We start from the raw sequence: 27907 nt of genomic DNA on the forward strand, positions 1-27907 counted from the left end.
CATTGTGCCTTCTGTTGAGTGCCTCTGATTTCTAATGATGTTTATTGGATAGGGTAGCCTAGAACTATTCAGTCAGTTCTCTTAGAGGATTTTACTGCCTTGAGAACAGGATATTCTTTTTAGCCATTTTTTACTTAGCATCAGTTACAATGCTCTTGTTCTTCAAATAAAAGTCTAAGCAGTTCATAAATTTATATGTTCCAACTCACTGAAAGCGAGGAATTAATGAAATGTGAACAGCAAAAGTCAATGTGTCATCTAGAAATGAAAGGAGGAGTGAAAGTTTCAGACACTGTGTCATTCTCAGGGCTGGAGCATGACTTACAACCTGCCCGTCCACTTACAGAAGAGATGCGGCAGAAAAGGTGCCTGTGTGGGCAGCATGAGGGAGCCCACCAGCTGACCTTCACTCCTGCACGTGTCACAGTCAGCTGTGGCACATGCTGTCAGACCTTTCCACTCATCATTTCTGATCCCACTCTCATCAGCACACGGTTTTGCCTGTGCAGAAAAAGGGTTTGATCCAACAGAAGTTCCTGCAGTTCCCGGCCAGTAAAGCCTGTTGCCTCTGTTGGTAACTGTTTTCCTCCTTTGCCTAATCTGACAATGAAGGATGACTCCTGCTCCTGTCTAAAGATAATTTTTCCATGGTTTTGTGTTGATCCTGTCTGACCACGCTTTTCAGAGACCTTGACTAATGAATAATTCCCATCTTTCCCTCTCTTGGTCAGTCTCTCTCTCTCTTCCTTTCCATTGTGCCCTGAGACCTGAACCTGCTTTGGTTTCTCATGTCTTCCTTCACTTGCATTTTCCTCTTTAGCTTAATTAAAATTTTCTTTTAGTTGTAGATGGGCACAATACCTGTATTTTGTTTATTTTTCATGTGATGCTGAGGATCAAACCCAATGCCTCACGTGTGAGGAGCAAGCTCTCTACCACTGAGCTACAACCCTAGCCCTAATCAAGTGTTTTTAAGATTCTATTTTAGTTATCTTGTTGGCTTTGTAGGTATGACTCTTTACGTTTTTAGTGGTTGCTAGAGGTTGCAACATTCTTTGACCTGGACATGTATGTATTACTGTGAAAAGCCCGCATGGCATCACTTTCCTGACAGTGAAGACCTTTGTCATTGAGTAGATCTTTTCTGCCCACCTGGCCTTCATGCTGCACGTGTATACTGTCCACATTAGCAGAAGTTACTCCTTCAAGTTTACCTTTGTTTTAAAGAAATTAGGTGAAAAAAAATTGATTTTTCTTTTGATGTTTGTATAAATAGTTGTTGTTTTTGTTTCTTATCATTCTTCCTAGAGAGCTGAGTTTCAGCCTGATATTGTCTCCCTGCAGGCTGAAGAACTGTCAGTGTTCTCAGCTGGTGGGTAGCCACCGGAATTAGTTCTCATTTAATTCCTTTGAAAATGCCTTTATTTTTCCATGTTCTTCAAGGGTCTCTTTACTGACTTTGTATTCTAGCTTGAACTCTCCCCACATCTCTTCTTTGAACAGTTGGTTCTTTTGTCCTCTGCGTTGATTATTTGTAGCAAGAAGTCAGCGGTATTTTGATGGCCACTTCCTTTCCTATAATGTGTTAATATTTTCCTAGGTGTTTTTAGGATTTTATTCCCATATGTCTTTGTTTTTGTAGTAATTGATAGTTTTAAATTTTATATATCTTTGTAGTGATTTTTTTTTTTTTTTGAGCTTCTTTAATGTACATTTTGGGCTGTCAATGGATTTGGCATAATTTTGGTAACTGTTTCTTCAGATAGTTTTCCTATCCCCTTCTCTCTCTGCTTTCTGAAATCCTTCTATAAGCACATTAGACTTCGTAATCCTCCCTCCATGACTTTGTGGCTGTATTCATTTTTAAACAAAAAAAATCATATTTTCTTTGTCACTGACTATTCCGTTATCTGCAATCTGCTGTTAATAAGCTCATCTAGTGACAATATTGCAGATATTCTATCTTTGCAATTCTGGAATTTCCGTCTGGTTGTTTTTTCTTATCTGCTCTTTCTCTGCTGTGATTTCGAATGGCTTTGTCTTCGGAAGCATGTTTTAAGTATCTGAATTGTTAGAAAACTACCTTAGAATTCTCATCTCTTGATTTTCATGCTCAGTGTGTTCAGGGTGGGTCTTCACCTATTGTATTCTTTCTTGGGATGGGTTTTGTGTTTTTGTTTCTTATATGTCTGGAAATCTGAATTGTATCTCCAGCTTTAGTAATGATACCTTATAGAGACACAGGATTCCATTAGATTCTTCTGAAGAGTGTTGGATTTTGGTTTGGTTTTAACTATGGTTAGCTTGGCTAAGGTCCTTCTTCACTTCTTTTCCTTTTCTGGGCTGCTTGGAATTTGCACTGTGCATGATTTCTTTAGGGGTCAGACTGAGATTATAAACAACTTTTCAGGCCCCTCTGTGTGGTACCCCCTCCTCCCAGACTTTAGTTTCTCCTTAACTTTTCAAATGTTTGGTCATCCTACTCTCCTAACTCTGGTTTTTCACCTACATTCAGAAAGGAAATCAGATTTATAAAAATGGCAAGTTCTTTGTATCAGAGATCATTGAAACCGCCCCTAGCTTTGATGATTTGTTAGGACTCTCAGAAACCAGGCAGTCGTCCTCCTCATGACCCCAATGCATTACATGGAAAGGGCTTTGAGTACTTCCAACCAGGGGCATTCCTCAGCTCCTTAGCAAGGACCAGCCACAGAGGTATGGACCATGATTCTAGAATACCAGAAGGAAAGCAGGTATTCGGGACAAAACAGTGCTTGCCTTCAGTTGAGGGGTGCAGAGCCTTTCTCTTAAACCCTTGTTCCCTTAATGCAACCTTGTGTATAGGTCCTTCTGAGGACCAGGCCCCTCAGGAGACTGTGTGAAGTCTCCTGCCCAACACCCATCCCACTGGCAGTGTGACCACACACACTTTACCTTCAGGATGCCAGTTAAACAAAACCAGAGAACTCGTCTTTTGAATCCTCTACTATCACATATGACCGTGGTCTCTACAGCTCATTGGAGCTTACCCACTTACAGAAGCTTGCCGAGGAAGTTTCCAGACAGTTCTGAGATCAAAGATCCTTCAAGTCCCTCCTCCCTTCCCTCTACATTCCCAGGTGTTGGGGTTTTACTGTTACAAAATCGCAGTGTTTCATTTGGCCATCTTGACTTTAATGTCTCCTGTGCTTCCCCAGACCTTTCATCTGGGATTGTACTCAAGAGTGACAAAGTCTTTTTTAAAAAAAGGAAAACATTTTTTATACAACCTAACCAGGAAGACACATCATGCTTATTAATAATTTGTCAAGAGGAAATTCTTAATATTCAACCACTTTCAAAATGACCGTGAAATGCCATCTCTTGTCCTAATCATCTGACAGGGAGAGGGCTGGAAAAGATCATTCACTCCCTGGGCACCAGCACTCAGCACTGCCTGCCTTTCTCAGGTGTGTATGCAGTGACAGGCGAGGGGAGTGGACTCAGGCTCAGTCATCTGTTGTGAGCTGCAGCTGTTGGAACAGCAGAGAGCACACGAAACAGCATGGAGACACAAGAAAGAATAGGACCCTCCCAGGGCCTCCAGGGTCCCTTCTTGTGATGCACAGCTGTGAGTGGGAGCACAGATTGTTTGTAGTTGGCCTGCACAGCTGGAGTGTAGACTGACCATAGGCAACTCAAGTTCAGATGGTGTGGTGTCTCTGAGAATGAGCCCTGGTGTTGGCACTGCTTTCAAGGTTTTGGCATCACGGAGGGGTCTGAAATCTACTTCCCCATCTCTGAGGACTGTCTGTGAGTCTGTCCTTCATCTTTGTGTCTCAGCTCATGTTCCCTGGCTGACAGGACCACTGTGTTGTCAGGCCTGGCACTCAGGGACTATGAGCCAAGGGTGCTGTGGGATTGTGGGGCTCTTTGATATGTTGTGGCTTCAGGCTCTACCCTGATTACGAAATCCTGTGGACAGCCTCAGGCAAGCTGTGCCAGCTTCTCCCAGGTGGTTCTGACATACTGGCCATGAGAATGACCATCTCTGTTGAGCTTAAGCACTGCTTCTTTGTTACCTTTCACTCTAATTCACAGTGCTGGCAAACAGGATCTAATTATCACCTCTGACACATACCATAAGGAAGATTTTAATTAGCAAATGAAAATTTCCCAGGTCATTTTATTTAGTTATAACATTGAAATTAATTCACATGTTCTGTATTCCAGGACCTTTTTTCTATCAGTGCTTATGTTTATGCTCAGAAGCCACAACTGGATATTCATAGTTTTGAAGGAACATTTACCAGGGTAAGTTGAATCTTTTGTTCAGTACAAATATGCTTATTGTCTGTATAAGTTAAAGGTAGTGGACCTTCCTTTTGAGAGAGTAATTTGAACAAGAGTAAATTCATATTGAACCTCTGAATTAGGGAAAGTTTGGAGAGTTGTCAGGTTCATAGATATTCCCATGTAATCTGTGTGTCTGTGGGCTATGTTCAGTACAGTTTTCTAGTATTTTTAGCATATTTGGATAGATAGCATTCTTCTCCCCTAAAAATATGAGTCAGTGAAATGGTCTAATTTAACTTTTTGAGATAATTATGATAGTCACATAATTTCTCGATTTGTTATTCAAATAAGTATATATGTACATGCATATGTGGGTACAGCATATGTATATTTCTTTACATGCATATGAGTATTTTATTCCACTTTCCATTAGGACAGTTTTGGTAAACCTTTAAGCCCCCTTTTCCCTTGATTGCTAGGATTTGAAGGACTTAATATTACTGATTTTCACATTGTATAACTGATGATACATGTGTTTTATAATAAGGGTTTAATGTTGACTATAGTGTGTTTCTAATGACCCCACATAGTTTAAGAAGATTTCTGGTGGCACAGTCACCTTTGTTCCACTCTTAGTTAGACACGAGCCTTGGCAAGTGATCATCACCATTTCAGAAGCACTTAGGGAGCTCGTAGTATGTGACGGTTGATGGACAAGCTGTGGGGATAAGAAATGAGGACACCATGATTCTGCCAGAGACTGGGGATGAGCATCTCTCTGCAGCTGCCCTTTGTGCCTGTGTTTTAGAGAGGCCTGCGCAAGATGCTGTTGGAACATGGACACAGGGAAAAAGCTTCTCCAGGTCATTAGTATCAGAGCACCAGTCCTGAAGTGTGTGAAGCTCTCCCTGGGCTTGTACGAAAACACTTACCATGGAGAAAACATGCACTTTTAAAAGAAAATTGAGTGTATGAGAAAGGTGCTTAAAAACAACAAATTAGAAGAGATGACTAAGAACTGGGAGCACTGTGCACTGTCTTCCTTTGCTTTGCTTGTCTTTCTCTTTGTTGCTGGTTTGTATTGCTTATGACTTTTGAGAAGCTGGATGTATGTGTTAGACCTTGTGCTAGTACTTCAAGGGCCAACAGTTAGAGCAGCCAGTTCAGAAGTGGGGTGAGCATACTGTTCGTAGGGAGCCTGAGTGGGAGGTTGGTGAGCTCCACCGGAAGAAGCCACACAAGGATCTTCAGCTTAGAAGAGAAATGGTAACACTGGGTGACTTTAAAAGGTTCCTTTAAAACTTCCTGGCTCCTTAGGATTCTAGTAGCCCCCAAACTTGTTTACCTGCTCCCAGCCATCTAGTACCACACAGGCCAACTCTGATGATAGATAGGTTCACCTGCACCTGCAGCTCAAGCGTGCTGCATAACGTGATATAAAATACAATATACTTCAGCCTCTTGTGGAGTGGCAGGGAATATAACAAAAAATAGCATAGTCAGCTTCAGAACCAGGATGTTATGAAGGAGGGAGATTGTTCCAGAACTCCATTGTCATCAAGCTTCTGGTTCCAGAAGAGGCTGGGTTCCTGTATGGTGTCATGCCCCTGTATATGCAACTGCATGAAGATGAAGGCACTTTTGGAGAAAGTACAAGTCACAGGGTACCATTCTGGAGACCTGTGGGAGAAAAAGGGCCTCCCATAAAGTACTGGTTCTTCTAGGATGCTTGGTGAAGAAGAAAAGCATGAAAGTGACCTTTCTGGAACTGGATGGTGGCACTCAGCCTCTGCCCACACTTCCCAAAAACATGACACTAATTCACTGACCATGTGGAGCCACAGTGTAGGTACAGAAGACATGCCTGAACTGAGAACAGGTTTTATCTCTGTGTGTAGTAGATCCCCTATTATAACTGGGTCCAGAAAGCCAGACTCATTACCTATGGGAAGGTTCAGCATTCCAATTAAAGTTCAAGGTATAGTGGAATTCAAAACTTTTTGGTTAATAAAAATCCTCCAAGGTGCATCAGAGTTGCTCTTGCGAGAAAAGAAGACCCCCCAAATTACATTTCATACCTTTTGGCCAAGTAACTCGTCTCTGTCCTGGAGCTCCGGGAAAGATTCCCGCCCTCGGTACTTGGAAGAAGTGGCACGCTGTTATCTGGGTCTTGTAGTTCATTGCCTCATGAGCGATGATACATTACTAACTGAAGTGATGAATACCTCCTTCAGGCATTTCTTTATAAAATACTTCCTTTCTTTATAAAATAACTACTTAATTATCACCTTAAGGACCCATTTGATCAACAATAAGAAGTACAGATCTTTGCCTTCAGAAAGATCACCTGATGAAACCTTAAAGAGGGTAACGTTGAACCTCAGTTCTGTGTTCCCGAAAACAGAACGGTTAAGAAACCTCCTCCTCGCCTATTTGTGTCCCTGAAACAGCTCATTGTAATAAACAACCCTTCTCTATATGACTTGGTTAAAAAGGCCTACAGATGATCCCCTGTTCACCTGTGACAACCCCTTTTGTTTGAACCTGTTAATAGGGCCAGGGCTAGACCCTCCAAATTCCCATTCTTGGTCTCAAGACTGATTAGCTGAGATTTTAACTCTGTACTCTGAAACTAACTACACAAAATGTTTTCTGTTGACCTGATCAACAAACTTTTCCCTAATAATAATCCCAACTATTCCATTATCCTCCCACCCCACCAACTGACTAAAAAGGTCTAAGGCAAAACCACCCTACCAAGATACATATCTGGGGTTTCCCCTTATGGCAATAACCTGAATAAAGCCCATTGTCTAGTTCGTTTTTGTCTTAGACCAAAAAAAAAAAAAAAAAAAAAAAAAACTTCCAAAACCCAGCAAAGGAAAAAGAGAAGAACTCTTGACAGGGTAGCGGCTCTCATCTAAAAACCATTAACCAAACAATTGTAGACAGGAAACAATACTGTAAGTTGAGAATTAACAAAGCTCAGTCTTGATGGCACACACTTAAAATCCACAGTATGGGAGAGGCTGAGGCAGGAGGATTGCAAGTACGAGGCCAATGTGCGCAACTCAGCCTGTTCAAAACACAATGTAAAAAACCCTGGGGATGTAACTCAGTGGTAGAGTGGTTGCCTCCCTTGTGCAAGATCCTGGGTTTCATCTCCAGTACCACCGGAAAACCCCACAGATAACAAACAAAAAACTCAGGAATGGAAAATGTGAACAAGAGCTGACTGAACTTGGGAAATGACAGAAGAACACAAATGTTTGAGAAGTGAGGACTGCATGTGCCCAAGGACAGAAGTAAGAGGACATCAAAAGGAAGTTCAGAATGGAAAGGATGTGAGATAGTGAAAGGTGTCAGCAGATCAGTAAGTGACAGATCTCAGAGGCCAGCAAGAAATATTCAACATTAGAGTCTTGAAACAGTTTTGAAATTTTACAGCTTGCCTAAATGTTCCCAAATTAGGAATACCTGAATCTGTATTTGAGAGCCCTGTGTACCTGTAAGAATGCCAGGATACGTAATATTGTGTATTTATGTATCCCGTGTGCCTGTGAGAACACCAGGATATGTAACTATTGTGTATCTCATATTTGATGGAAAAAAGTCCTCGGGTTCTCCAGGCAACAAAGCCAGTGCATGTCTACTGGGAGGCAGTTAGGTTGGCTCGAGACTCAGCCTGCAGAGCAAGGCAGGAGTGGAGCTGCATTTTGAAGAGCCTTGGGTAAAACAGAGCTGGGGATTCTCCTCCCTGAAGACTGTCTTTCAGGCTGCACAACTGTGGAGAAAGAGAAGATGGTGGATTAGAGGAAGGGTGCACTTTGCAGCAGGTCCTTAGCTCCAGATGTGAAAAACAGGAAGACTGATCAAGACTATCGGAACTCACAGAAATTCAGTACTGGACAGTTCAAGAAACCATAGAGACCCAGCAGTCATAAACTCCAAACATGATATGAGGAATAATGTGTTAGATGTGCCAGCTTGACTGCTCAGGGGAGGGGGAGTGTAAACAGAGAGGAAAGCACGGGGCGGGGAAGATGGGCTTGGGGGAAACTGGAATGGAGAAGGAGGGTGATCTTAATGGACCCAGATTCAGTGGGTGAAATTGTTGACTAAAAAGCAGCCAAAATTGCTCAGCCTTTGGGTGGATAGTTTTTTGGGAACCATTTACAAGTGCTGTGTCTTAGTTGAGAACTCAAAGGAAGTGGCCAACTGACAGGAGTTGCCTGTTGTGGGTCCCCAAGTGTGTCTGGACCAGTGTAAGTGTAACAGGTACAAAGAGAATTGTGCCTAGGGCATCTAGCTTCTAATCCTGAGGAGAGGGAGAGCGTGCCCTTTGTCGATAGCCCTTAGGGTCTACTGAGAAGATGCAGTCTGGGGCTTCTGCCCTCCAGGGCTGATACTGGGTAGTTTACATCCATTGCAGCGAATGTGAAACCTGTGGTGGAGGTTTAGACCCTATACCCTAACCATGGACTTTATGGGAGTCACCTGACATGTAGATGTCCAGCAGAGATTGGCAACTCTCCAGCAACAGGGTGTTAGTCAAATCTCAGATGCCCTCTCACAGAGGTCCAGAGGTCTGCCAAGACTAAATCCCAACTACTAGAGCTTCCAATTTAGAACTCTGCACCACTCCTGCTACAGGATTACACAGTTTGTCATTATTGCCCCGTCTATCCCACCCTATATTGGGAGACAGAAAGCTGAGAGCTGCTTCAACCAGCTTTGACTCATGTCCACAGTGGCTGGCAGATAGGTGAGGTATGCAAAGACCTTGAGCTTAACAATACCCAGCCTTTTACCCAAGGGTAACAGAGCCCAAAAATAAACACAAAGAATGAAAATCCACCAGTGCCAACAATTTGGATCAATTCACTGGAAGCAAGCCCTTTATTTGAGAGTTTTCCCCCATACCCTCTACACTTAATTATTTTTATTCTCTTTTTAAGTTTTTAAATTTTTTTCAAATTTCATCAAATATATATCTATATCTATATGTATATATATATATATTCATTATTTGTGATATTGTGTGTGGGTTTGTGTTTTCTGAATAGTTTCAGAAAAAAATATATATTTGCATAATTTTACTTTAATTTTAAGGCCTTTATTGGTGGGTGATGCTGGGTATTGAATCCAATTTTAATATTATTCTTCATCATGTTTATTATTGAGCCTTGGTTTGACATAAGTGGGGTAAATTATTTGTGGGTTTGAGTTATTTTGATCTTACAATTCTGTGTGCATACCTTGGTTTTTGTCTCTCTTAAGTATCTTCCTCCACCATTTTATTACTTTTAGTTATATTTTTACTCCTCCTTTTTTGAGGGGGGATGGGGTACCAGAGATTAAATCCAGGGATGCTTAACCACTGAGCCACATCCCCAGCCCTTTTTTGTTTTATTTTTTATTTTCTGAAACAGGTCTCCTTAAATTGCTTAGGTCCTTGCTATGTTGCAGAGACTTGACTTTGAACTTGTGATCCTCCTGCCTCATCCTCCTGAGTTGCTGGGATTACAGGCATGTGTCATTATGCCTGGCTGCTACTCCTTTATAGCCATCAGCTAGTACCTATCTCTGGCCTCTCCCCTGTCACTTTTTAAGTATTTCAGATTTTTTCTTGCTTTCCTATACTATGTTCTCTTCACTTAAGAAATCTATTCCCACTATCTGTTAGGATTATGTAGTTCATGCATTTCCTTCCCCTATCACATTGTTGAGATTATTAATACAGTGGAAATGTAGTAGGCACCTGCTGTTGAATGTGTGATCAAGTTCACTTTTTTTTTTTTTTGTTGGTGATGATGTTAAATGCTTACTCCACCATTCCTATGTAAATGGCAGTTAGTGTTGTAGGTGTCAAAGTAGACACTGACCATTTATTTTAAGACTATGTATCTGTTGCTAACATTAGTGCTATTCCTGTCTCTCCTTTACTCTAAGGGGCTCTGGAAAGTGTTTGGGACACTTCAGATTCACATACTAGAGTCCTGATGCTGAGCAGTACTCACAGCTCAGTCAAATAACAGTGACTCTCAGCCCACTCATGATCTTGTCTCATCTGAACCACAACAGTACTTAAATACGTAGAATTGGATCGACAACCATAAACCAACTACTAGGCCCCAAAGAGGAACACCAGACGAGGACATATACTCATACTTTAACAATGGAGAGAAGTCACAGAACAAAAAACACAACTATATACAAAAGAACATGCATATAAATGAGGAAGGTGAGTCCATTTTAATTGATATAAAAACCCAAAACCTCTGTAAACCTTAGGAAACAGGCAAACAAATCTTCTCCCAAAATTCACAATCCTTCAACTAAGGATCCCACAGATAAGTGAATGAAATTCCAGAAAAGATGATGAAAAGCTGATGATTAAAATGTCCAGTGAACTAAAAGAAAATATAAGGAACCAATTAAGGCAACAAGTACAGTAGATGAAAGACCATTTCAGTAAAGAAATGGGGATAATGAAAAGAAACCAATCACAACTCAGAAATTGAAGACACAATCAAATTCACTTGAAAGCATCATCTCTACATTAGATTGTGTAGAAAACAGAAATTTAGGCCTTGAAGACATGGTATATGAACTTGAATACGTAATATGCAATTAAGGGGAAAAAAAAATAAAAGACCACAATCAGAATATGCAAGAACTCCGAGACAGCATTATGAGAACAAGCCCAAGAGTCATTGGGACTGAAGAGAATATGGAGACACAGGCTTAAGAACATCTTCAATAAGATAAAAATCCAAAATTTCCTCCATATTAGAAATAAGATAAGCATCAACATACAGGAAGCATATAAGACCACAAATAGACAAAATCAAAACAGAACCTCTCCAAGATACACTATAATCAAAATGCCTAACATTGAAAATAAGGGAAAAAGTATTAAAAACTGCAAGAGAAACGCATTAGGTCATATTTAGAGGCAGACCAATAAAGCTCACTTCTGACTTCTCAACTCAGACCCTAAAATCAAGGAGTCCCTGGAATGACATATTCCAAGCTCTAAACCTAAATGGTGCCTGTCAAGATTTTTATGTCCAGCAAAGCTGTCTTTCAAAATCAGTGCAGAAATAAAAACCTTCCATGGCAAGGATAAACTAAAAGAATTCATGACCAGTAGGCACTACAAAGAATACTCAAAGATATGTTTACATGGAGGAACCCAAAAACAAATCCCAAATCTCCCAAATAGTGGAAGATCACTAGAAGAGCAACCAAGTAAATGAAAATCAAGACAGAATTAAATATGGCAGACAAACCTAAATGGCAGCAAATGGTTTCCACTTACCAATGAAAAGGCATAGATTTTCATAATGGATTTAGAAAGAAATCCAACTATACCCTGTTTGCAAAAGACTCACCTCATAGGCAAAGACACTGGTAGACTAAAAGTAAAATGATGGAAAAACATAGTCCATGCCAATGGAGTCCCAAAACAAGCAGAGATAGCTATTTTTTTCATATCTGACTGCAGATTTCAAGCAAAAAATAATTATAAGAGACAAGATTACTACATACTAGTTAAGAAAACAATTCAATAAGAAGATATAATGATAGTAAACATATATGACCCAAATGTCAGTGTACCTAACTGCATTTTAAAAAGTATTCCTTGACATTAAATCCCAGATATACCCTAATAGAATAATACGGGGTGATTTGGATACAACCCTATCACAAAAAGACAGATGATCCAAACATAAAATCAATAAAGATTTTTCTGACCTAAATAATACTATATATGTATCAAATGGATGTAAGAAGGCATGCACAGAATATTTCACCCCAAAACAGCTGAGTTTTCTTTCTTCTTAGAACTGTTTATGGAAACTTTTCCAAAGTGGATCATATTCTGGGTCACAATGCAAATATTTGTTACTAAATTTTTAAAAATTATGTAATCCTGTGTACTTATCATCATAATGACACAGAAATCAGCAGCATGAAAAATAATAGAAATCACAGAAATACATAGAGATTGAAGAATACTCTTTCAAATGAGGAATGGATCATAGAAGTGAGAGAAGAATTCAAGAAATTCTTAGAGGCAAATGGGAACAAAGATACAACATATCAAATTTCTGGAACAGTTTGAAAGCAGTTCTAAGCAGAAAACATAACACTGAATGCCTATGTTTCATCAGTAGAACCCAAATAAATAAGCTGATACTCCACCTCGAGACCTTAGAAAAGGAAGAGCAAACTAATGCTAAGACCATTGGAAAGCAGGAAATTCTTATTAAGATCAGCACTAATATTACCTTAATAATTATAAAAACACAGGATCAATGCAACAGAGTTGTTTCTTTGAAAATATTGATTGATAAACTCTTATACATTCTAACCAAAAGAGAGACAACTCAAATGAACAAAATTAGAAATGAATAAGGACATATCACCACACACTTTTGGTATCTAGAGAATCATTAGAAACTATTTTGAAAATACTACAATAAACTGAAAAATCTAGAAGACATATTTCTAGACACCTATGACCTGCTCAGATTGAACCTGTCAGGTAATGAAATTGAAACAGCAATTAAAAGCTAACAAAGGAAAGCCCAGGACCATGTGGATCCTCAGCTTAATTCTACTACATCTTTAAAGAAGAACTAAACCAGTCTTCTCAAATTATTCCATGAAATTAAAAAGAACGGAACTTTCCCAAATATATTATGTGAAGCCAGTATAACCTTGATGCCAAAACCAGAGAAAGGCATATTGAAAGAAAACTATAGATCATTATCCCTGATCAACATAGAAGCAAAAATACCTTATAAAATATTAACAAACTATGTTTAAAAACACATTAGGAAGATAATACACCATGATTGAGTGTGTTTCACCTCTGGGAAGCAAGGTTGGGTCAGCATACATGAATCAATAAATGTAATTCACCATATACATAGAATTAAGGACAAGAATCATATGATCATCTCAATAAATTCAGAAAAGGCCTTTGATCAAATTCAGTACCCATTCATGTTAAAAATGCTACAGAGATTAGGGATAGAAAAAAAGCTACCTCAACATTATAAAGGCTGTATGTGGCAAACCTGAAGTTACACTGAATGGAGAAAAGCTGAAGTGTTTGCTTTAAAATCAGGAACAAAACAAGTCTGTCTACTCTCCCCACTTCTATTCAGTACAGCTCTTGAAACTCTAGCCAGTGCAATCAGAAAAGAAATGGGATACAAATACGAAAAGAAGTCAAGTTATCTCTATTTGATGGTGACATCCCATTTCTAGAAAAACCAAAAAACTCCACCAGAAGACCCAATGAATTCAGCAGAGTAGCAGAATATAAGATCAACATGGACAAATTAATAGCTTTTCTATACTTCAGCAATGATTCTGGTGAGAAAGAAATCAGGAAAGCCATCCCATTCGAAATATTCACAAAATAAATAAATACTTGGAAATATATCTAACCAAAGAGGTGAAGTATCTCTGCAACTCATAATTGTGTTAGAGAAAAACAGATGGTTTATGTAGGAACTTAGGAAAGGTTTGTAGGAAAGATTTGTAGGTTTATGAGATCATGCCCAAATTGAGTCAGGACAAACCTGTGATTCTAGAGTTCTTTGTGAACGTTATTATTAGGCACTCCCACACAAGAGGGAGGAAGGCTGACACCGTATACATCTTAAGTTATATATATAGGTATTATATATCTATATATATATTATTATTTTTTTTTTAATTATCTTTCCTTTTAAATGTCCATATAGGACAGTGCTTTGTCTGTACTCTCCTGTCAGATGTTTAAGACCAAGACCAAGTTGGTCAATTCCGACCTTGTTCCTATCTACTCTTAAGAGTCAGCTGAGATTCCCTCAGAGATCAGTCTTGGGAACATGTGAGAAGCCTCTTAACTCCTTTAGCTTTCCTCTACCGGTGGTGCCATCTGCCAGGCTGGGTCAAGTTCTTGCTGACCATACATGGCTTCTTTTGGAAGCATCAGGGATCTTTCCCTCTACAATGACCCTCCTCTTTGCAGAATGTGCACTGATCGGCTTCCTGTTCTCTAAGGTCCTCTTGATCCTCCTCATCAGCAGATCAGGTAACTCACCAGAGTTAAAGGACCCAGAGAGGGGTCCTATTGTTCTCTGGGTCCTGGCTGACCTTAGAGGACAAGGACCAAAATACCGGCTGCTTTTTCCTTCGCCCTTTTACTTCTTTGAGTTTGGTCTCCAAGTTTTTGGTTTTAAACATCCAGCAGGCCAGTCTTAAAGTGGAGGTAATAGTAATAGATTATAACTTCAATATCTACAGTTTTGCAGTTACCCGTTTCATCTAATTGACATCAGTATTAGTACTAAAAGTCAGCATTCTCTCTTATCTGCCCTATAAATGATAGGTTATTGTCTCAAATTAATTCAGGTTCTATTAGATGTACTGCTTTTGCAAAACATTAACAGGAAAGGTGCCTGTTTTATGTCGAGCTCACATCCAGGGTTTCAGGTACATTCCTGGTGCAGAGGGCACCAGAGTCCACTCTTGTGGTTTTGTCTGTTTTTGGTATGTTTGGAAACTGGGCAAGCAGAGTAGGGAGACTCAGGGACACTCATGGTGCATACAACACAGGGTGGCTGTAGTCATGTCAATCTGGGTTCCTACACCTGAGTACATATAGTTAGGTGTAAAACAGATCACAGTGTATTGTTTTTGAAAAATGTAATCATATATATTCATTGATTAGAGCAACATTCAATTAGAAATAAAAATATAATAGCTTGAACACCCCCAAGTATTTGGAAATTAAACTTAAAAACCTCTTAATAACTTATGTTCAAATATAAGTGATCTGAATGCCCAATTAAAAGGTAAGAATTGTCTCATTTTATAAAAAACATGATTCAGATATGTGGTACTTGCAAGAATGCACATTAAAATCATAGGTTAAAAGTAAGAAGAGAAAATTATCCCCCTGGCTAACTCTAGTTGGAGCTGGTGTTGCTTGTAGTAATAGCACATCTTGATGGTTCAGAGCACTGTGAGAATGGCTAGGTTTGTTGAGTGGACAGCATGGTTGTATGTATGTACCTGGTAACAGCTTCCACGCATGTAAAGCTCTTGACTGCCAGAACTGCAAGAGGAAATAGACTCGTAGTTACAGGTGGAAATCTCAGGACCCACTTCTGAACAATTGAGTGAGTAGAAGAAGGGTAAGGGCGTAAAGGACTTGACAAATGTTACCCATGAAATTGATCCTACTGATGGTTGCAGGAGATGTGCTGTGTCGGCAGTGGAGTGTGAAACCTGTGTATGTGTACAGAGAAAATTTATCAAGATATGTCAAAATATCTTATAATTCAACTCATAAAAAAAGTTCTCTAACTGTAAGAGAATTAAACTAAAAATAAAAAGGAAAGATTTCTAGAAAATCACCAAATTTAGGGTACTAAATCATACTTTTCAAAATATCCTATGAGTTTAAAAAAAGCAATTAAAAGAGAAATTAGATATTTTGTTAGTATTGGATGAAAACATGGATACCTTTGAATTATGTCAATACTTTTTTATTGTGACCCAGAGTCCAGAACAAATTTAGAAAAATTGACACATTTGAGTAAATGAAAATAAGAGCACTTTGACTGTTGAAAATAAACATAAACAATGTTGAAAGTCATATGAAGAACTATGAGAAAATATGTGCCACTCATATTGTAGCCAAAGGGCTAATCTATCTTGTTAAGGTTTCCTTAAATGTTGATCCCAGAAAGAAATGAAACCCCAACACATGCTAGAGTTTGCATGGTTGTTGAGAACACTGTGCTAAGTGAACTGAGAAGCCACACAGGTATAGATACTTCATGACTCTGCCACATGAGGTTCCTTGAGTAGGCGGACTTGTGTCAGAACCAGGGCTGTGAGAGGATAGGGGTTCAATGTTTAGCTGGGAGAGTTTCAGTTTTGTAGGATGACGGTTCTGGGGACAGATGGTGTCAAAGTCTGTATAACAGTATGAATGTGTTGAATTCACTGACTGTAGAAATAAATGGTAAGAGGATAAATTTTATGGTATGCGAATGTACCATAACTTCAAAAAATTGTTAAACTAAGTCTCACTAAAAAAAAGAAAAGAAAAAAGTGATGTGATGTAGAGACCTGATAGAAAAGTGTGCTTAGGATATGAACAGGTTACAGTAAAAGAAGTGCAAGCGTTCCTGGCCATTTGAAAAGATGCCCTGCCCTTTCCTTAATGGAAGAGAGAGCAGCCAGTTGTGTTGTGCACAGCTTCTCTCCCAAACAGCACTGCTTGACCTGGCGTGCAGTGGCTCTGGAACTGCTGTGTGTCACACACCAATGTGCACTCCAAAGGCACGGCCTGTTTCCATGGGCAGTGCCGGGGTCTCTTGGGCATCAGATGCCCTCCGTGACTTAGCACTCTGCTTCCCATTCACTGAGTCCTTTGGCTCTTTTGGCCTTCTGTCCTTTGCTCTTTCTCACTCCTATTTTTAAACCTTCCTGAAGCGACACAATCTTTATTAACCCATAAAGATTCTTAATGATTTTTGTCTCTGAATTCTGTTTTCAAGGATTTAAAGACAAAAGGTAGAGGCAACGTTTCCTGTTTTCTTCTTTTGTTGGAATGGTTGTCGGAGTCCCACTCTTCTCTGGCGTCCTACTTCCATCTTGCTTTTTGGTGACTTCCTAAAACCTGAAGTAAGAATTTCCCTCCTGCCTTCTCAGATTCTCATAGCAAAAGCTACGTGTATCACTGTCACAGCATCCAAGGATGTTTGCCAGATGTCAGAATTGCAGATGTCAGTCTGTTTCCAAGTAGTTGGTTAGCTTTTCAAGGGTGAGGCCTGTCTCTTGAGAGGTGTCGCTTTGTGTAGGCTTTGGTATGGTGTTTCCGAGTCCTCAAGTGACCACCAAATGCTCATTTGAATTTGTTGCTTCTCTGTCATGCACACATTCCCACGCCTGCATCAGGGTGATGCCTTCAAGATTGTTGGAAGAAAGGGAAAGACGTGTTGACCAACTAAGTATCGTCTGTCTTTCCTGGGGGTGGTGGCAGTGATTCCATTTCTTTGGCACTTGTAATACCAAGAGAAAGCCTGGGAAACAGTTGTCCTCTTTCTTTTCTGAGTCTTGGTGGAAACAATAATTGGGAGGGATGAGTCCTCCTTTACTATGTAATCATCCCTTGGCATCCTGGGGGATTGGTCCCAGCAATACGGCCAGGATGCCAGAATTCATGGATGCTCATATCCCTTGTTTAAAATGATGTAGCATTTGCATAGAACCCACCCACATCCTTCTGTATGCTTTACACTACCTAATGCAATGTAAATGCTGTGCAAGTAGCAGTTATATTGTATTGCTTCGGGAATAATACAAGAGACTAAAGTCTGTACATGTTCAAGTCAGATGCACCATTGTAGACCTAGTTAACATCACATGAGCGAGGTGCAGTGAGCTGTGCTCCACTGGGTGCTGGGAGAGGTCAGAGGTTTGTGTGGTGGCAGGAGGCTAAAGCAGGATGTGCCTGCATGTCATCTCATTCTCAGGGATTCAGGGTTTGTATGACAAATTTAAATTTTGCTTTTTGGTACTTTCTGGAATTTTTCTTTCCTGAAAATTCTCTACCCTCCTTGACTGAATGCACACATAGAGAATCCCTTTATACAAATGGCAGGCTTTATGTATTATGAAATGCATTTCATAAGCAGGAGCAAGGTTGTCTCTGTCTTAGCAAACCTTTCAACCTGAGTGCACTTAGAAGAAAGAGAATTAACCACTTGGCAATATCGCCCTTTTCACTGTATATTGATGCTACAAATCATATGCATCCCATGCTTCTTCCTTAAGGCTCTTTTGCTCAGTAGAAACGGAAATATGCATGCATTTCTGCATGGATGTACTCATGCACTGCCACTGCTTGCTGTACTTACTTCATTAATCAGGGTAAGCTACAAATCTTTCCTTGGTGCTCTGGATTGTTCCCCTAAATTCCTGGGTATCTCAGTCCTCACTGCAACAGCGTTATGAGGTGGAACTTTTAAGGGTGGTGAGGTCGTGAGATGCTATAGGAGGGGTGGGTTCCTGGTAAAGTGAGAGCTTGGCACCTTCACCCTCCCCATCACACAAGCTCTTGGCATGTGATGACTTCTGCCATGTTAGGAAGCAGCAAGGGGGCCCCTCACCAAATGTATGTATTTCCTACCCTCTGTAGCCATGAGTGAATTACTTTTCTAATATGAATGACCTTGTTTGTGGTATTTGTTATGCCAGCAGAGAGTGGACTAAGATACTTGGATATGAGCAGCCTTCTCTCTGAGTTTGAATTTTCACTTTCCCACTTAGTAGACTCTTGTCTGACCCTTGCCAAGTGCAGCCTTCTCAGTCTTACTTTCCCAGATCTTAGGAAGACTAAACAGCAAATGTGTGGGCACTCCAGAAATGTTTGTTTTTTTCGCCTTTCCCTCCTGAGAGCCAGTCTCGAGGTGGTCTGCCAGGAGGCACATCAAGGCAAAAATGCCTGGGTAGGTGTGAGAGCTGCGACTGTGCCCTTGCTCAGGCTGGTACCCTCACCCCGCTTAGAGTGACCTTGTGTCTGACTGCAGCATGTGTGCAGGAGAGAGCTTCCTGTGGGTGGCTCTGTGTTGTCTTCCCTAGCCAGAGTTACCCTAGTTCATCTTGAAGTTCTATGTTATACCTTGCCTCGTCATTTAGGAAGGGTTAGTATCACCTGGAGATATTAAAACCTTCAACATCTTAGTCACTTGTGCATTTTAGATTGAAGTAAAGATACCCTCTTGGGGAGTTTATGGGGCTCAGTGAACTGATACTTAGCATCCCCGGGTTTCTTTTCAGAGGGGCATGCCAAGCAGTTGCTGCATTGTCCCACTAGTAATTTATGTGTCTGAGGTTTTCTACAGAGGTGAGAGTCACCCACATCAAAACTGAGACAGGAATCTTCCCACCTCAGAAGGAGGACATGCAAGGACCGTCCACATTAGAAGACAGGTGGGAATGGCCCCAAGTCAGAACAGAGTGGAAGGGCTACCTGTGGTGCACACTGTCAGCGTGGTGGTAGAGTTCTGTCGGAGACTGCGCTCATTCTAAAACAGAGAAACTCGCTTCAGAACTTTGAGTGGAGTAGACACGTTTGCCTTGTATGCATTATTATAATTCTTGTTGGACGTAATCAAAATAAATGGCCTTTCACTGCCCTTGTTTGACATTTGTAATTTTTTTTCTTTTAAAATATATCAATCTAGAGTTTTGCATTAAGATGAAAAATATTTTTTGAACTTTTTTCAAATAGGAAAAAGAAAAGCTTAAATAATTAGTTTTGTAACTAGAAATGGAATTTGGCTTAATTAGCAAAATTCAATAAAGTGAACATTTTGTGGTATTTGCTTATTTTCCTTTTTTATGTTATTGAGGAAAAAAAAAATACACCTTTTGTGGGGAGTGGGGACCCTGCTTAAATTTATTAATTAAGAATTGGAACAGAGTGCCCCAAGGCTTCTGTAGCAGGGACACAGTCTGCATCTGTGACCTGCACAGAATCTAACAGGCATGTGTATGATGCCCCCTCTGCCTGTCTCTCAGCAGTGCGGAGGCAGACTAGGGGTGTTTGTTGTGGTAACAGTGGTTCACATCCTTGCTCCTGAGGCTCACTTCTTGAATAGTCCTGACGCAGGCGTCCTCAGGGAAGTCTGGCGCTCGGGAGTCCGTCCGCAAGTGTCGCAGTGCTCGTGGCCCTTCCCCGGCCTACTCCCCTCCTTTTTCTTACAGCGCATTTTCTGCTGGAATTTCTTTTGCCAGTCATAACACACTTGACATTGCTTCTGTCTTTTCCAATCAAAATATGCTTTTAAAAGCACATTCCTGTTGCTTGTTAAATAAGGTACACCATTGAGAAAAGAGCTTGAAATGGAAACAGTTTGTATTCTCTCCACAAAGCAGATTTCATCTTTTCAGACTATATAACCTGAAGGAGAAGAAAACCAAAAGTGAAAGTTAATAGAGTAAATTTCTTTCCTATCTGCCCCATTTTTATTCCCCACTACAGAAAGTAGTGATAATAATAATTTTCTCTATTAGACAAATGTTTAAAGTCTGTCACTGCTGTTACAGAGTTGGAAAGAAATGCGTAGATACTACATGTGTTCTTCAGACTACCGCATGTTAGAATGAACAGAACCATTCTCACAGTGAAATGGTTACTGAAAAGCAATGGTGGCATTGACTTAATAGCTAAAACTAAATTGTATAATACCTTTTATTTGCAGTTCAGAAAGCCTTATACATTTTTTGTATATTTTAAGGCCCTTTTTTTTCTTGGAGATCAACATAAGGGGAAGATAAATGGTGAGCATATGTGAATAATTTTAAATTTTTATTAAGGGAAGCATTAGAAAGAGTTAAGTAAGTGGAGTTGTATGCATTTGTGCCAGGTTGCTACATTGAAGATGGCAGCTGCAGGTGCCATGGACCAAGGGGGACCCTAAGAGAACACAACGAGGCAGCATAACTTAGTGGCCAGCACTGACCCCTGTGTGCTGCCATGCATGTGTGGACACTCAATGCCTGTGGGAATTGGTGAGAGAATTTTGAGAGTCTTTCATTTACTGACTTATTGGGTAAATTTGAGTGCCTGTTCTGTGGGCAGAAGGTAGAGCTCAACCCCATAGTGATTTAGTCTATAGTCCTAGGTGATAAATAGACATGTAAATTGCTATGGTGAAATGCAGATAACTCAGAATACGTTTAGAGAAAATTTTGTTCTGTACTTTAAATGATAAGGTTGCAAATCAGCACTTGACCTCTTCATGCCAATTATACACTCTTGCTTGCTGGGACTCCTGGAACAGCTCTACTCTTGTCTGTAGAATTAAAGGGTATGCAGTCTCAACTGCATTTAGGAAATCGGAGTGAGGACGTTTAGATTTCTCTTTTTCCTGCAGCATTTATTAGAACTGTATCTGTGTAAATGTTTTGGAACCTGGCCATTTCAGTTCAGACATGCATCAAGTACAGAATAAGCTCATCTGTTGAGGCAACTTGCTCTTCTTTTCTAAATGATTTTTTGTTGTTGTTGTTCTACAAAAGCATAAGAGTCAAAGGGAAAACTCAGTTTTCTTCGATTACTTATTTTTGAGTTAGACAATTTTTGTATCTACCTGGAAGAACTGCTTCAGTTATAAACATGGGAACAATCGACAACTCCCTGCCTGGCATTGTAAGAAGAACATTTTGGAAAATGTGAAGCAGAGTAATTGAATATTCTTGTGCCTTTTAAAGGCTAATGATGATGTGCAAGTTACTCTGCAGAGCTCAGTTTCATTCAGATAGATACAGAAATTTGTAAACATATCACCTTTGCTACAAGATTATATAAAAGTAAAGTGGTTACAGTGTAAAAATTCTTATAGCTGTCATCCAAATATAAACACAAATATTCTTTGATTTTTCAAGAACTTTTATAGTATTTTTATTGGCATTATATTAACCTCCATTTTTACACTTAAGACACTTTGTGTTTAGTATTTTGCCTATCAGTGCCACTTAATAATTATCAGTAGTTTTCACAAGATGTAACTACTAAATGCAGCATATTTTACTTGATAAAATTTAATTGAAAAACATAGTTCCTGGGGCCTGCAAAATTAAAAGTACTTGCAGCTAATGAGGCAGAGACTGGTCACACTAGAGCGGGTATGCTGAAGATGGCTCTTCCTCAGTGCATCTGCCGCGCTCTGCTTTCCAGACCCAGCTTGGTCCCACACAGAGGAGACTGCATTCTCTTTGTTTCCACATGCCTCGTCTGCCCACCTTGGTGTTTGCCCTCAGCACACTGGTCTGTGACTGACCCGGGAGTGTTTGGCTGAAAGGCTACAGCTTTACTCTTCATAGCTAGCTGCTAACCCAGGCATGCTGACTATCGGGATCCAGATCTGAGTGATTCCCGGCCCAGGCACACTGTTGGGATCCAGGTCCTGGAAAATGTTTTTTTTCTTCTTTTCCTTCCCACATTTGGTTTCCTTGTTATATTAAAATATATCTTGATATATTATCAAATATATATTGAGCTATATACACATTTATATATGGACTATGACTTTAGTTTAAGAGGAAAATTCTCAGATTTTAAGTTCTAAGTGTTCTCTCTGGATATGAACATTAAGAAGATAATCATAAAACTAGACTGAAGGTACAGCTGTTGCGATATTGATGTATGACTGATAGCTATACATAAAGTTAGCAACATACAACTTATATTTGAATTTTTGTGTTTAATGAAAAATATACAGCAATTCATGTATGAACATGTAACAACAAATACCATCATTATGTATAATATAGTGCACCAATAAAAATGTGTAAGAAATGAAAACATCCAACATAATAACAGCATTTTTAAAAGGAATTTAAGAGAAAAGACTTGGGTTGTGTGTGTATTGTGGTGTTTGTGGGAGTGTTTTTTGTCTCAGGCGTATTCCATGCTTGTGCATGCAGTACCCTTGTCCTTGCAGAAGAGTTCATCTATGATCAGTCCATGTTGATGTTACCTCCTTTGCTGGAAAGTGATTTTTACTCCAGGAGTGTTGCTACAACACATTCGAAGATGTGATTTTAGCTTGCTCTTATAGTATCACAGCATATGTAATACTTTTATGAAAAAGGTATTTAGATTAAAGCTAAATATTAAAAATGATTAAAGGTAGGTCCTTCAAATTTCCTTTTTACAACTTGTATTCTGAGGTTCCTTTATACTACTTTTCCATTAGATCCCAGTTGTGGGCACATTTATTAATACCTTTCTAATTGACCAAGACAGATGTGGTAGACTGTGAGGTGTTTTTTTTTAACCCCATATCTTCTTTTTTTTTTTTAATTTATTTTTTTTAGCTGTCAATGAACCTTTATTTTATTTATTTATTTGTATGTGGTGCTGAGAATTGAACCCAGTGCCTTATGCAGGCTGGGCAAGGGCTCTATCGCTGAGCTACAACCCCAGCCCTACCCCTTACCTTCTGCAAAGAAAGAGAGGGAAGTGTGGCACTCAGTGAAGAGACCTCAGGGGAAGGCAGGCCAGGTGCTGGCTCTGGCACCACAGGAAGGGTGTTTGCAGGTTCTATTAGAGGGCACATGGAAGCCAGGGAAGCCCTGCTGCCTTGCCTGCCAGCTTTCTGCTGTCCTTGTTGGTTTGTGTTGCCAGCAGCCATGGGAGGGCGTTGTTACTGCTAGCCTCCTCCTGGACTGCACTGGAGGCTCATTGTCACAGTCAGGCCAGAGCCAGGCAGTACCTGCTCCAGGACTGAAGTCGAGGTGTGCCTTCCAGAAGAATTATCAACCTCCAGAGCATAATGTCGATATTTTGTGACAAAAGGTCTGGAAGATGGGTCATGGCTTATATGATCAGAAATTCAAATTTTTCTGTATTTAGCATGGTATTACTTACTGTTTTTAATTATGTGTCAGTAAGCTACTAAGAGGTTTCTAACACTGTAGATATCTAAAGTAGGAATAGTAAAAGGAACATGCTAATTTTCCAGTTTTGTTGTTTTTCTGTCCCTGAACAGGAAGACAGTGACCCTCCTGTTCATGAAAGTCTCAGCATAGAAAACACATTGTGGGCGAGCACCATTGTTGCATCAGGTAAGAAAACTATTCTTGAAGTTTGAATTCTCCCGGTAGAAGATTCTAAACAGCTTTCTCAGAATTCCCTGAAATACTTAGGGACCTCCACCCAAGTAAGTCCGTAGTAAGGCCTGTGTACCTCGTCACCCGCGGCAGGGTGGTGCCGTCTTCCCAGTTGATTCTCTGTGTTCTGACATGTTTTCTAATACACTCCTCAGTGTGCCTTAGAGCCAGTTGTAATTTTAGCAGTGCTGTGTTCAAATGGAGGGCTTGCTGTATGCCATTGTGTACAGTAGGCTCCTTCAGGAGTGCACATGTTCACCTTCCAGGGACACAGTATGAGAGAGGATTCACTTTTATAGTTTTAAAACAAATTCAAGGATGAAGATATGAATTCTAGTAGGTACAGACAATCTCTCCAGGTGCTTAGTCCTCTGGAATGGGGCGTTGAGTGTGTACAGTCTCTCCAGGTGCTTAGTCCTCTGGAATGGGGCGTTGAGTGTGTACAGACAGTCTCTCCAGGTGCTTAGTCCTCTGGAATGGGGCGTTGAGTGTGTACAGTCTCTCCAGGTGCTTAGTCCTCTGGAATGGGGCGTTGAGTGTGTACAGACAGTCTCTCCAGGTGCTTAGTCCTCTGGAATGGGGCGTTGAGTGTGTACAGACAGTCTCTCCAGGTGCTTAGTCCTCTGGAATGGGGCGTCAGGTGTGACAGGCCTTTCTAGGTGCTTAGTCCCCTGCAATGGTGCATCAAGCATGCACAGAGTGGGCTCTCCAGTTTACTCATGATAAATGTGTGAATTAAGAATAAATTATTTGGAAACTAATAGCAGTTGGATATAGTTTACCACTGTTGGAAATATTGGCGCATATGTTTTCTTTAGTTTGGTTATTTTGTTCTGGCAATTCATTTTTATTGTGTTTTGTGAAAGTAGCAGTCTTAACAAGAACGAGATTTTCAAAATGAACTCTGACCCAAAGGTCATTAAGAGGATTGAAGTGGAAAGACGTGTCCCAGTGGGAAGTTGCCTGAAGATCCAACCCCAAAGATCTGTGGGGCTGGGAACAAAAATTGGCCAAGGAGGTCAGAGCAAGTGGGTAAGGCTGAGAACATTAGAAATAGCCAGGAAAACAGACTGCAGTGCAGGTCCTGGGCACGTGGGAGGGTGCTGCTTCTGCTGGAGCTGTCTCCTGGAGCACTTTGTGTGGGCTTCAGAATTCTGTCCAGTTTGCTGCTGTCCTTGTGACTTCTGATGTCTTTGGCTTGTGGACCCTGTTCTTGGTGCAGCTTGTGTGTCCCTCTCTGTGCCTCTGGCCTTGCAGAGTCCACCCTTGGCTGCATGTGTCCTCTGGAAGTCCCCAGCTTTGTGGAACCTGAACCTGGTACAGGTGTCCTGTGGCCCTATCTGTGCTTCTGGCTATGTGGACACCAGACCCAAGAGTGGGTTCTCTCTGTTACTCTGTGTCCTACCTTCCTACCTTGCTTGATCTTGTTGAGGTTCTGATGTTCAGTTCATTGTCTCCTCAGGTCACTGCACACCTAGCACTTGGTCAGTATATGACAGATGGTGTCCTTGCCTACTCTCTTTGATGCTTGTTTGCTTCCCTGTCAGGCCCAGCATGTGAAGGCTCCACATCAGGGTGCACTGTGGACCCTGGCATTTGTGAAGACAGGCACCAGAGAGCATCTGTCAATCATAGTCAGTTCCTGGCTGGTGCCAGTGGTCCTGATAACTTGTTTCTACTGTATCCAGCCGATCTGCATGCATCATACTTTGGTTGACAGTACTCTCTGCCTTTCATACACAAACAACATACATATTGATTTTTTTGCTTTGTTTGATTTAATTTTTAAATAAATAAGCATTCTATCTTTCTGATCCAATTCTTACCCCTATCAGTCCTTATGTTAAAATGGTCTAGGTTTTATATTTTGCATGTATATGTGTATGTATGTGTATAAATTATACATGAATCATCTTTAAGTTATTTTGGGTTTGTGAAGAATTAGTTGAGAATAAGCAAATTGAACATAATATTTTCTCAGTGGTTAAAAATAGCAGCTGAAAGTATTACAGTAGGTCGATACTTTAAAATATTCAGGAGACTCGTCAGTTTGACTTACTGAATTGTTTTGTGGTCATGTGTGTTAAATATTTATATAAAGAGTACCTTTTGCCTGTAAAGTTGACCTTGTTAGTATTTTTTCCTTCATTTGCATTAGGAAAGTTATTTGCCTGAAGTACAACTGTTCTGTTAATTAGAAGTTGGTAGGGTTTTGTGTGAAATTTTCTCAGTAGCATGTAATAAGGGGCTCATGTAATAGCTGATATATCAACTGTTCCCTTGAGTGACAGACTGTTGGCACTGAAGTTTAAAGTCATACCAACATACCACGTCATGCAGCATGGGGCTACCCAGTCTGTGGTGGGCATGTCTTGCTTATGCCCCTGTTGGGGACAGCCAGCACCTGCATCTTCTTACACTGACTTTTCAATAACTAGTCAATATGAGATATATAATTATGGATCAGGGAAATTAAACTGGCTTTCGAGTTTAAGTGCTCATAAATCTCCTAAAATGTTTTCTTGCTACAAACTGAGCTAAATACTTACCAATATTTTATCACCATCACCCTTAGTGACGTTGTGGCACGGTACCTTCCTGTTAGCAATTTCTTTGTGGTCATGGTTTTAATAAATAAACACATTTCCAAATCGATGTCTTTCTGAGTAGAAGCTTCCCAAGTTGGAGCTAGGAGGAGGGGGGCTTAATTTCATACTTAAAATATAAAGTTTTTTGAAATTCCCATTTAAATATTTTATTTACTGGGAAGTCTTAAAACATCTGTGCTTGTCACATTTGGTCTTCCATTATCTGATGTAGTACTAGAGCACGTCAGGCCATGTTGCCCTCACGTGGCTCATTTTCAGAATTGCTAGCCTGTCCCTTTTTTGTATTCCTTTTTTTTTTTTTTTTCTTTTAATTTTTTTTTTGGGGGGGTGTTCTGGGGATTGAACTCAGGGGCACTCAACCACTGAGTCCCATCCCCAGCCCTTTTTTGTATTTTATTTAGAGACAGGGTCTCACCGAGTTGCTTAGTTCCTCACTGACTGAGGCTGACTTTGAGCTACCAATCCTCTTGTTTCAGCCTCCCATCACTAGAATTCCAAGTGTGCTCCACCGAGCCCGGCTTCCTGTATTTCTTTATACAGGGCTTACTGGCTTTTAACCTGTACCACTCCATAAATACAAGAGAATAGAGGATATCCCATGTATTCCTGTACTCGCTTCAGTAATTAGAAAAGCATGAGACTCAGAAAACCATGGATTTTAAGTTAATTACAGTGAGTACTCATTTTTAGGAAGAATCAAATGAGAAAGTACATATAAGAACCATTAGCAGATGTAAATAAATTATATAAGTATGACAACAGAAATTGTGTCAAGGCTTGTTAAAGTGTGCTATGTGTTTTTTAGTCTTGTTGTTTCTCACCTTTAATTTGGATACTGTAAATTGCAGTGGCAGCCTAGGATCCACATTGTTCATGATCTACCTTGGCTCTTAGGACAAGGTTTCTAGCTTGACTATTGTGAAGGCTCCTCTGAGGCTTCATTCTGCTGTTGTTAAAAAAAATGAATTAATTATGCAGTTTTATTTGTTACATAAGTTTGCATTAGTGGCACTTTTACATTTTGGTTAAGTCAAATTGGTAAAATAGGAAGAAAATATTGATCAGGCCATCTTTAATATTTTACCTTATTCTTTTAACATTCAAAGAATCCTATGATGCAACCATGTAAGTTTCTTTTAAGCTTTCTACATTATTACATCATTATGTATTTAGCATTTTTCTGAACATTAAGTGTAGTCCTCTCACCTAGGAAATTTATGGGACTGGTGATATTATGTAGAGATCGTCTTGTGCAGGTAGGTGAGCTCACATGGAACTTCTGGGCTGCCAGTGCCTTCCACAAATGTGACAGATGGAAG

General features: G+C 40.2%; 1 protein-coding gene across 4 annotated transcripts in view; it reads left to right on the forward strand.

The window, feature by feature from the left end:
- The window catches only part of Atp9b (ATPase phospholipid transporting 9B (putative)), a 254531-nt gene that overhangs the window by 94823 nt on the left and 131801 nt on the right, over positions 1 to 27907 (forward strand). For all 4 annotated transcript variants that reach the window (XM_047526605.1, XM_047526603.1, XM_047526604.1 and 1 more), the window contains 2 exons: positions 4213 to 4293; positions 23859 to 23934. In XM_047526605.1, the coding sequence (XP_047382561.1) occupies positions 4213 to 4293; positions 23859 to 23934 (157 nt within the window). The remainder of the gene's footprint in view (positions 1 to 4212; positions 4294 to 23858; positions 23935 to 27907) is intronic.

The sequence above is a fragment of the Sciurus carolinensis genome, chromosome 15, assembly GCF_902686445.1.
Source record: "Sciurus carolinensis chromosome 15, mSciCar1.2, whole genome shotgun sequence".
Lineage (NCBI taxonomy): Eukaryota > Metazoa > Chordata > Mammalia > Rodentia > Sciuridae > Sciurus > Sciurus carolinensis.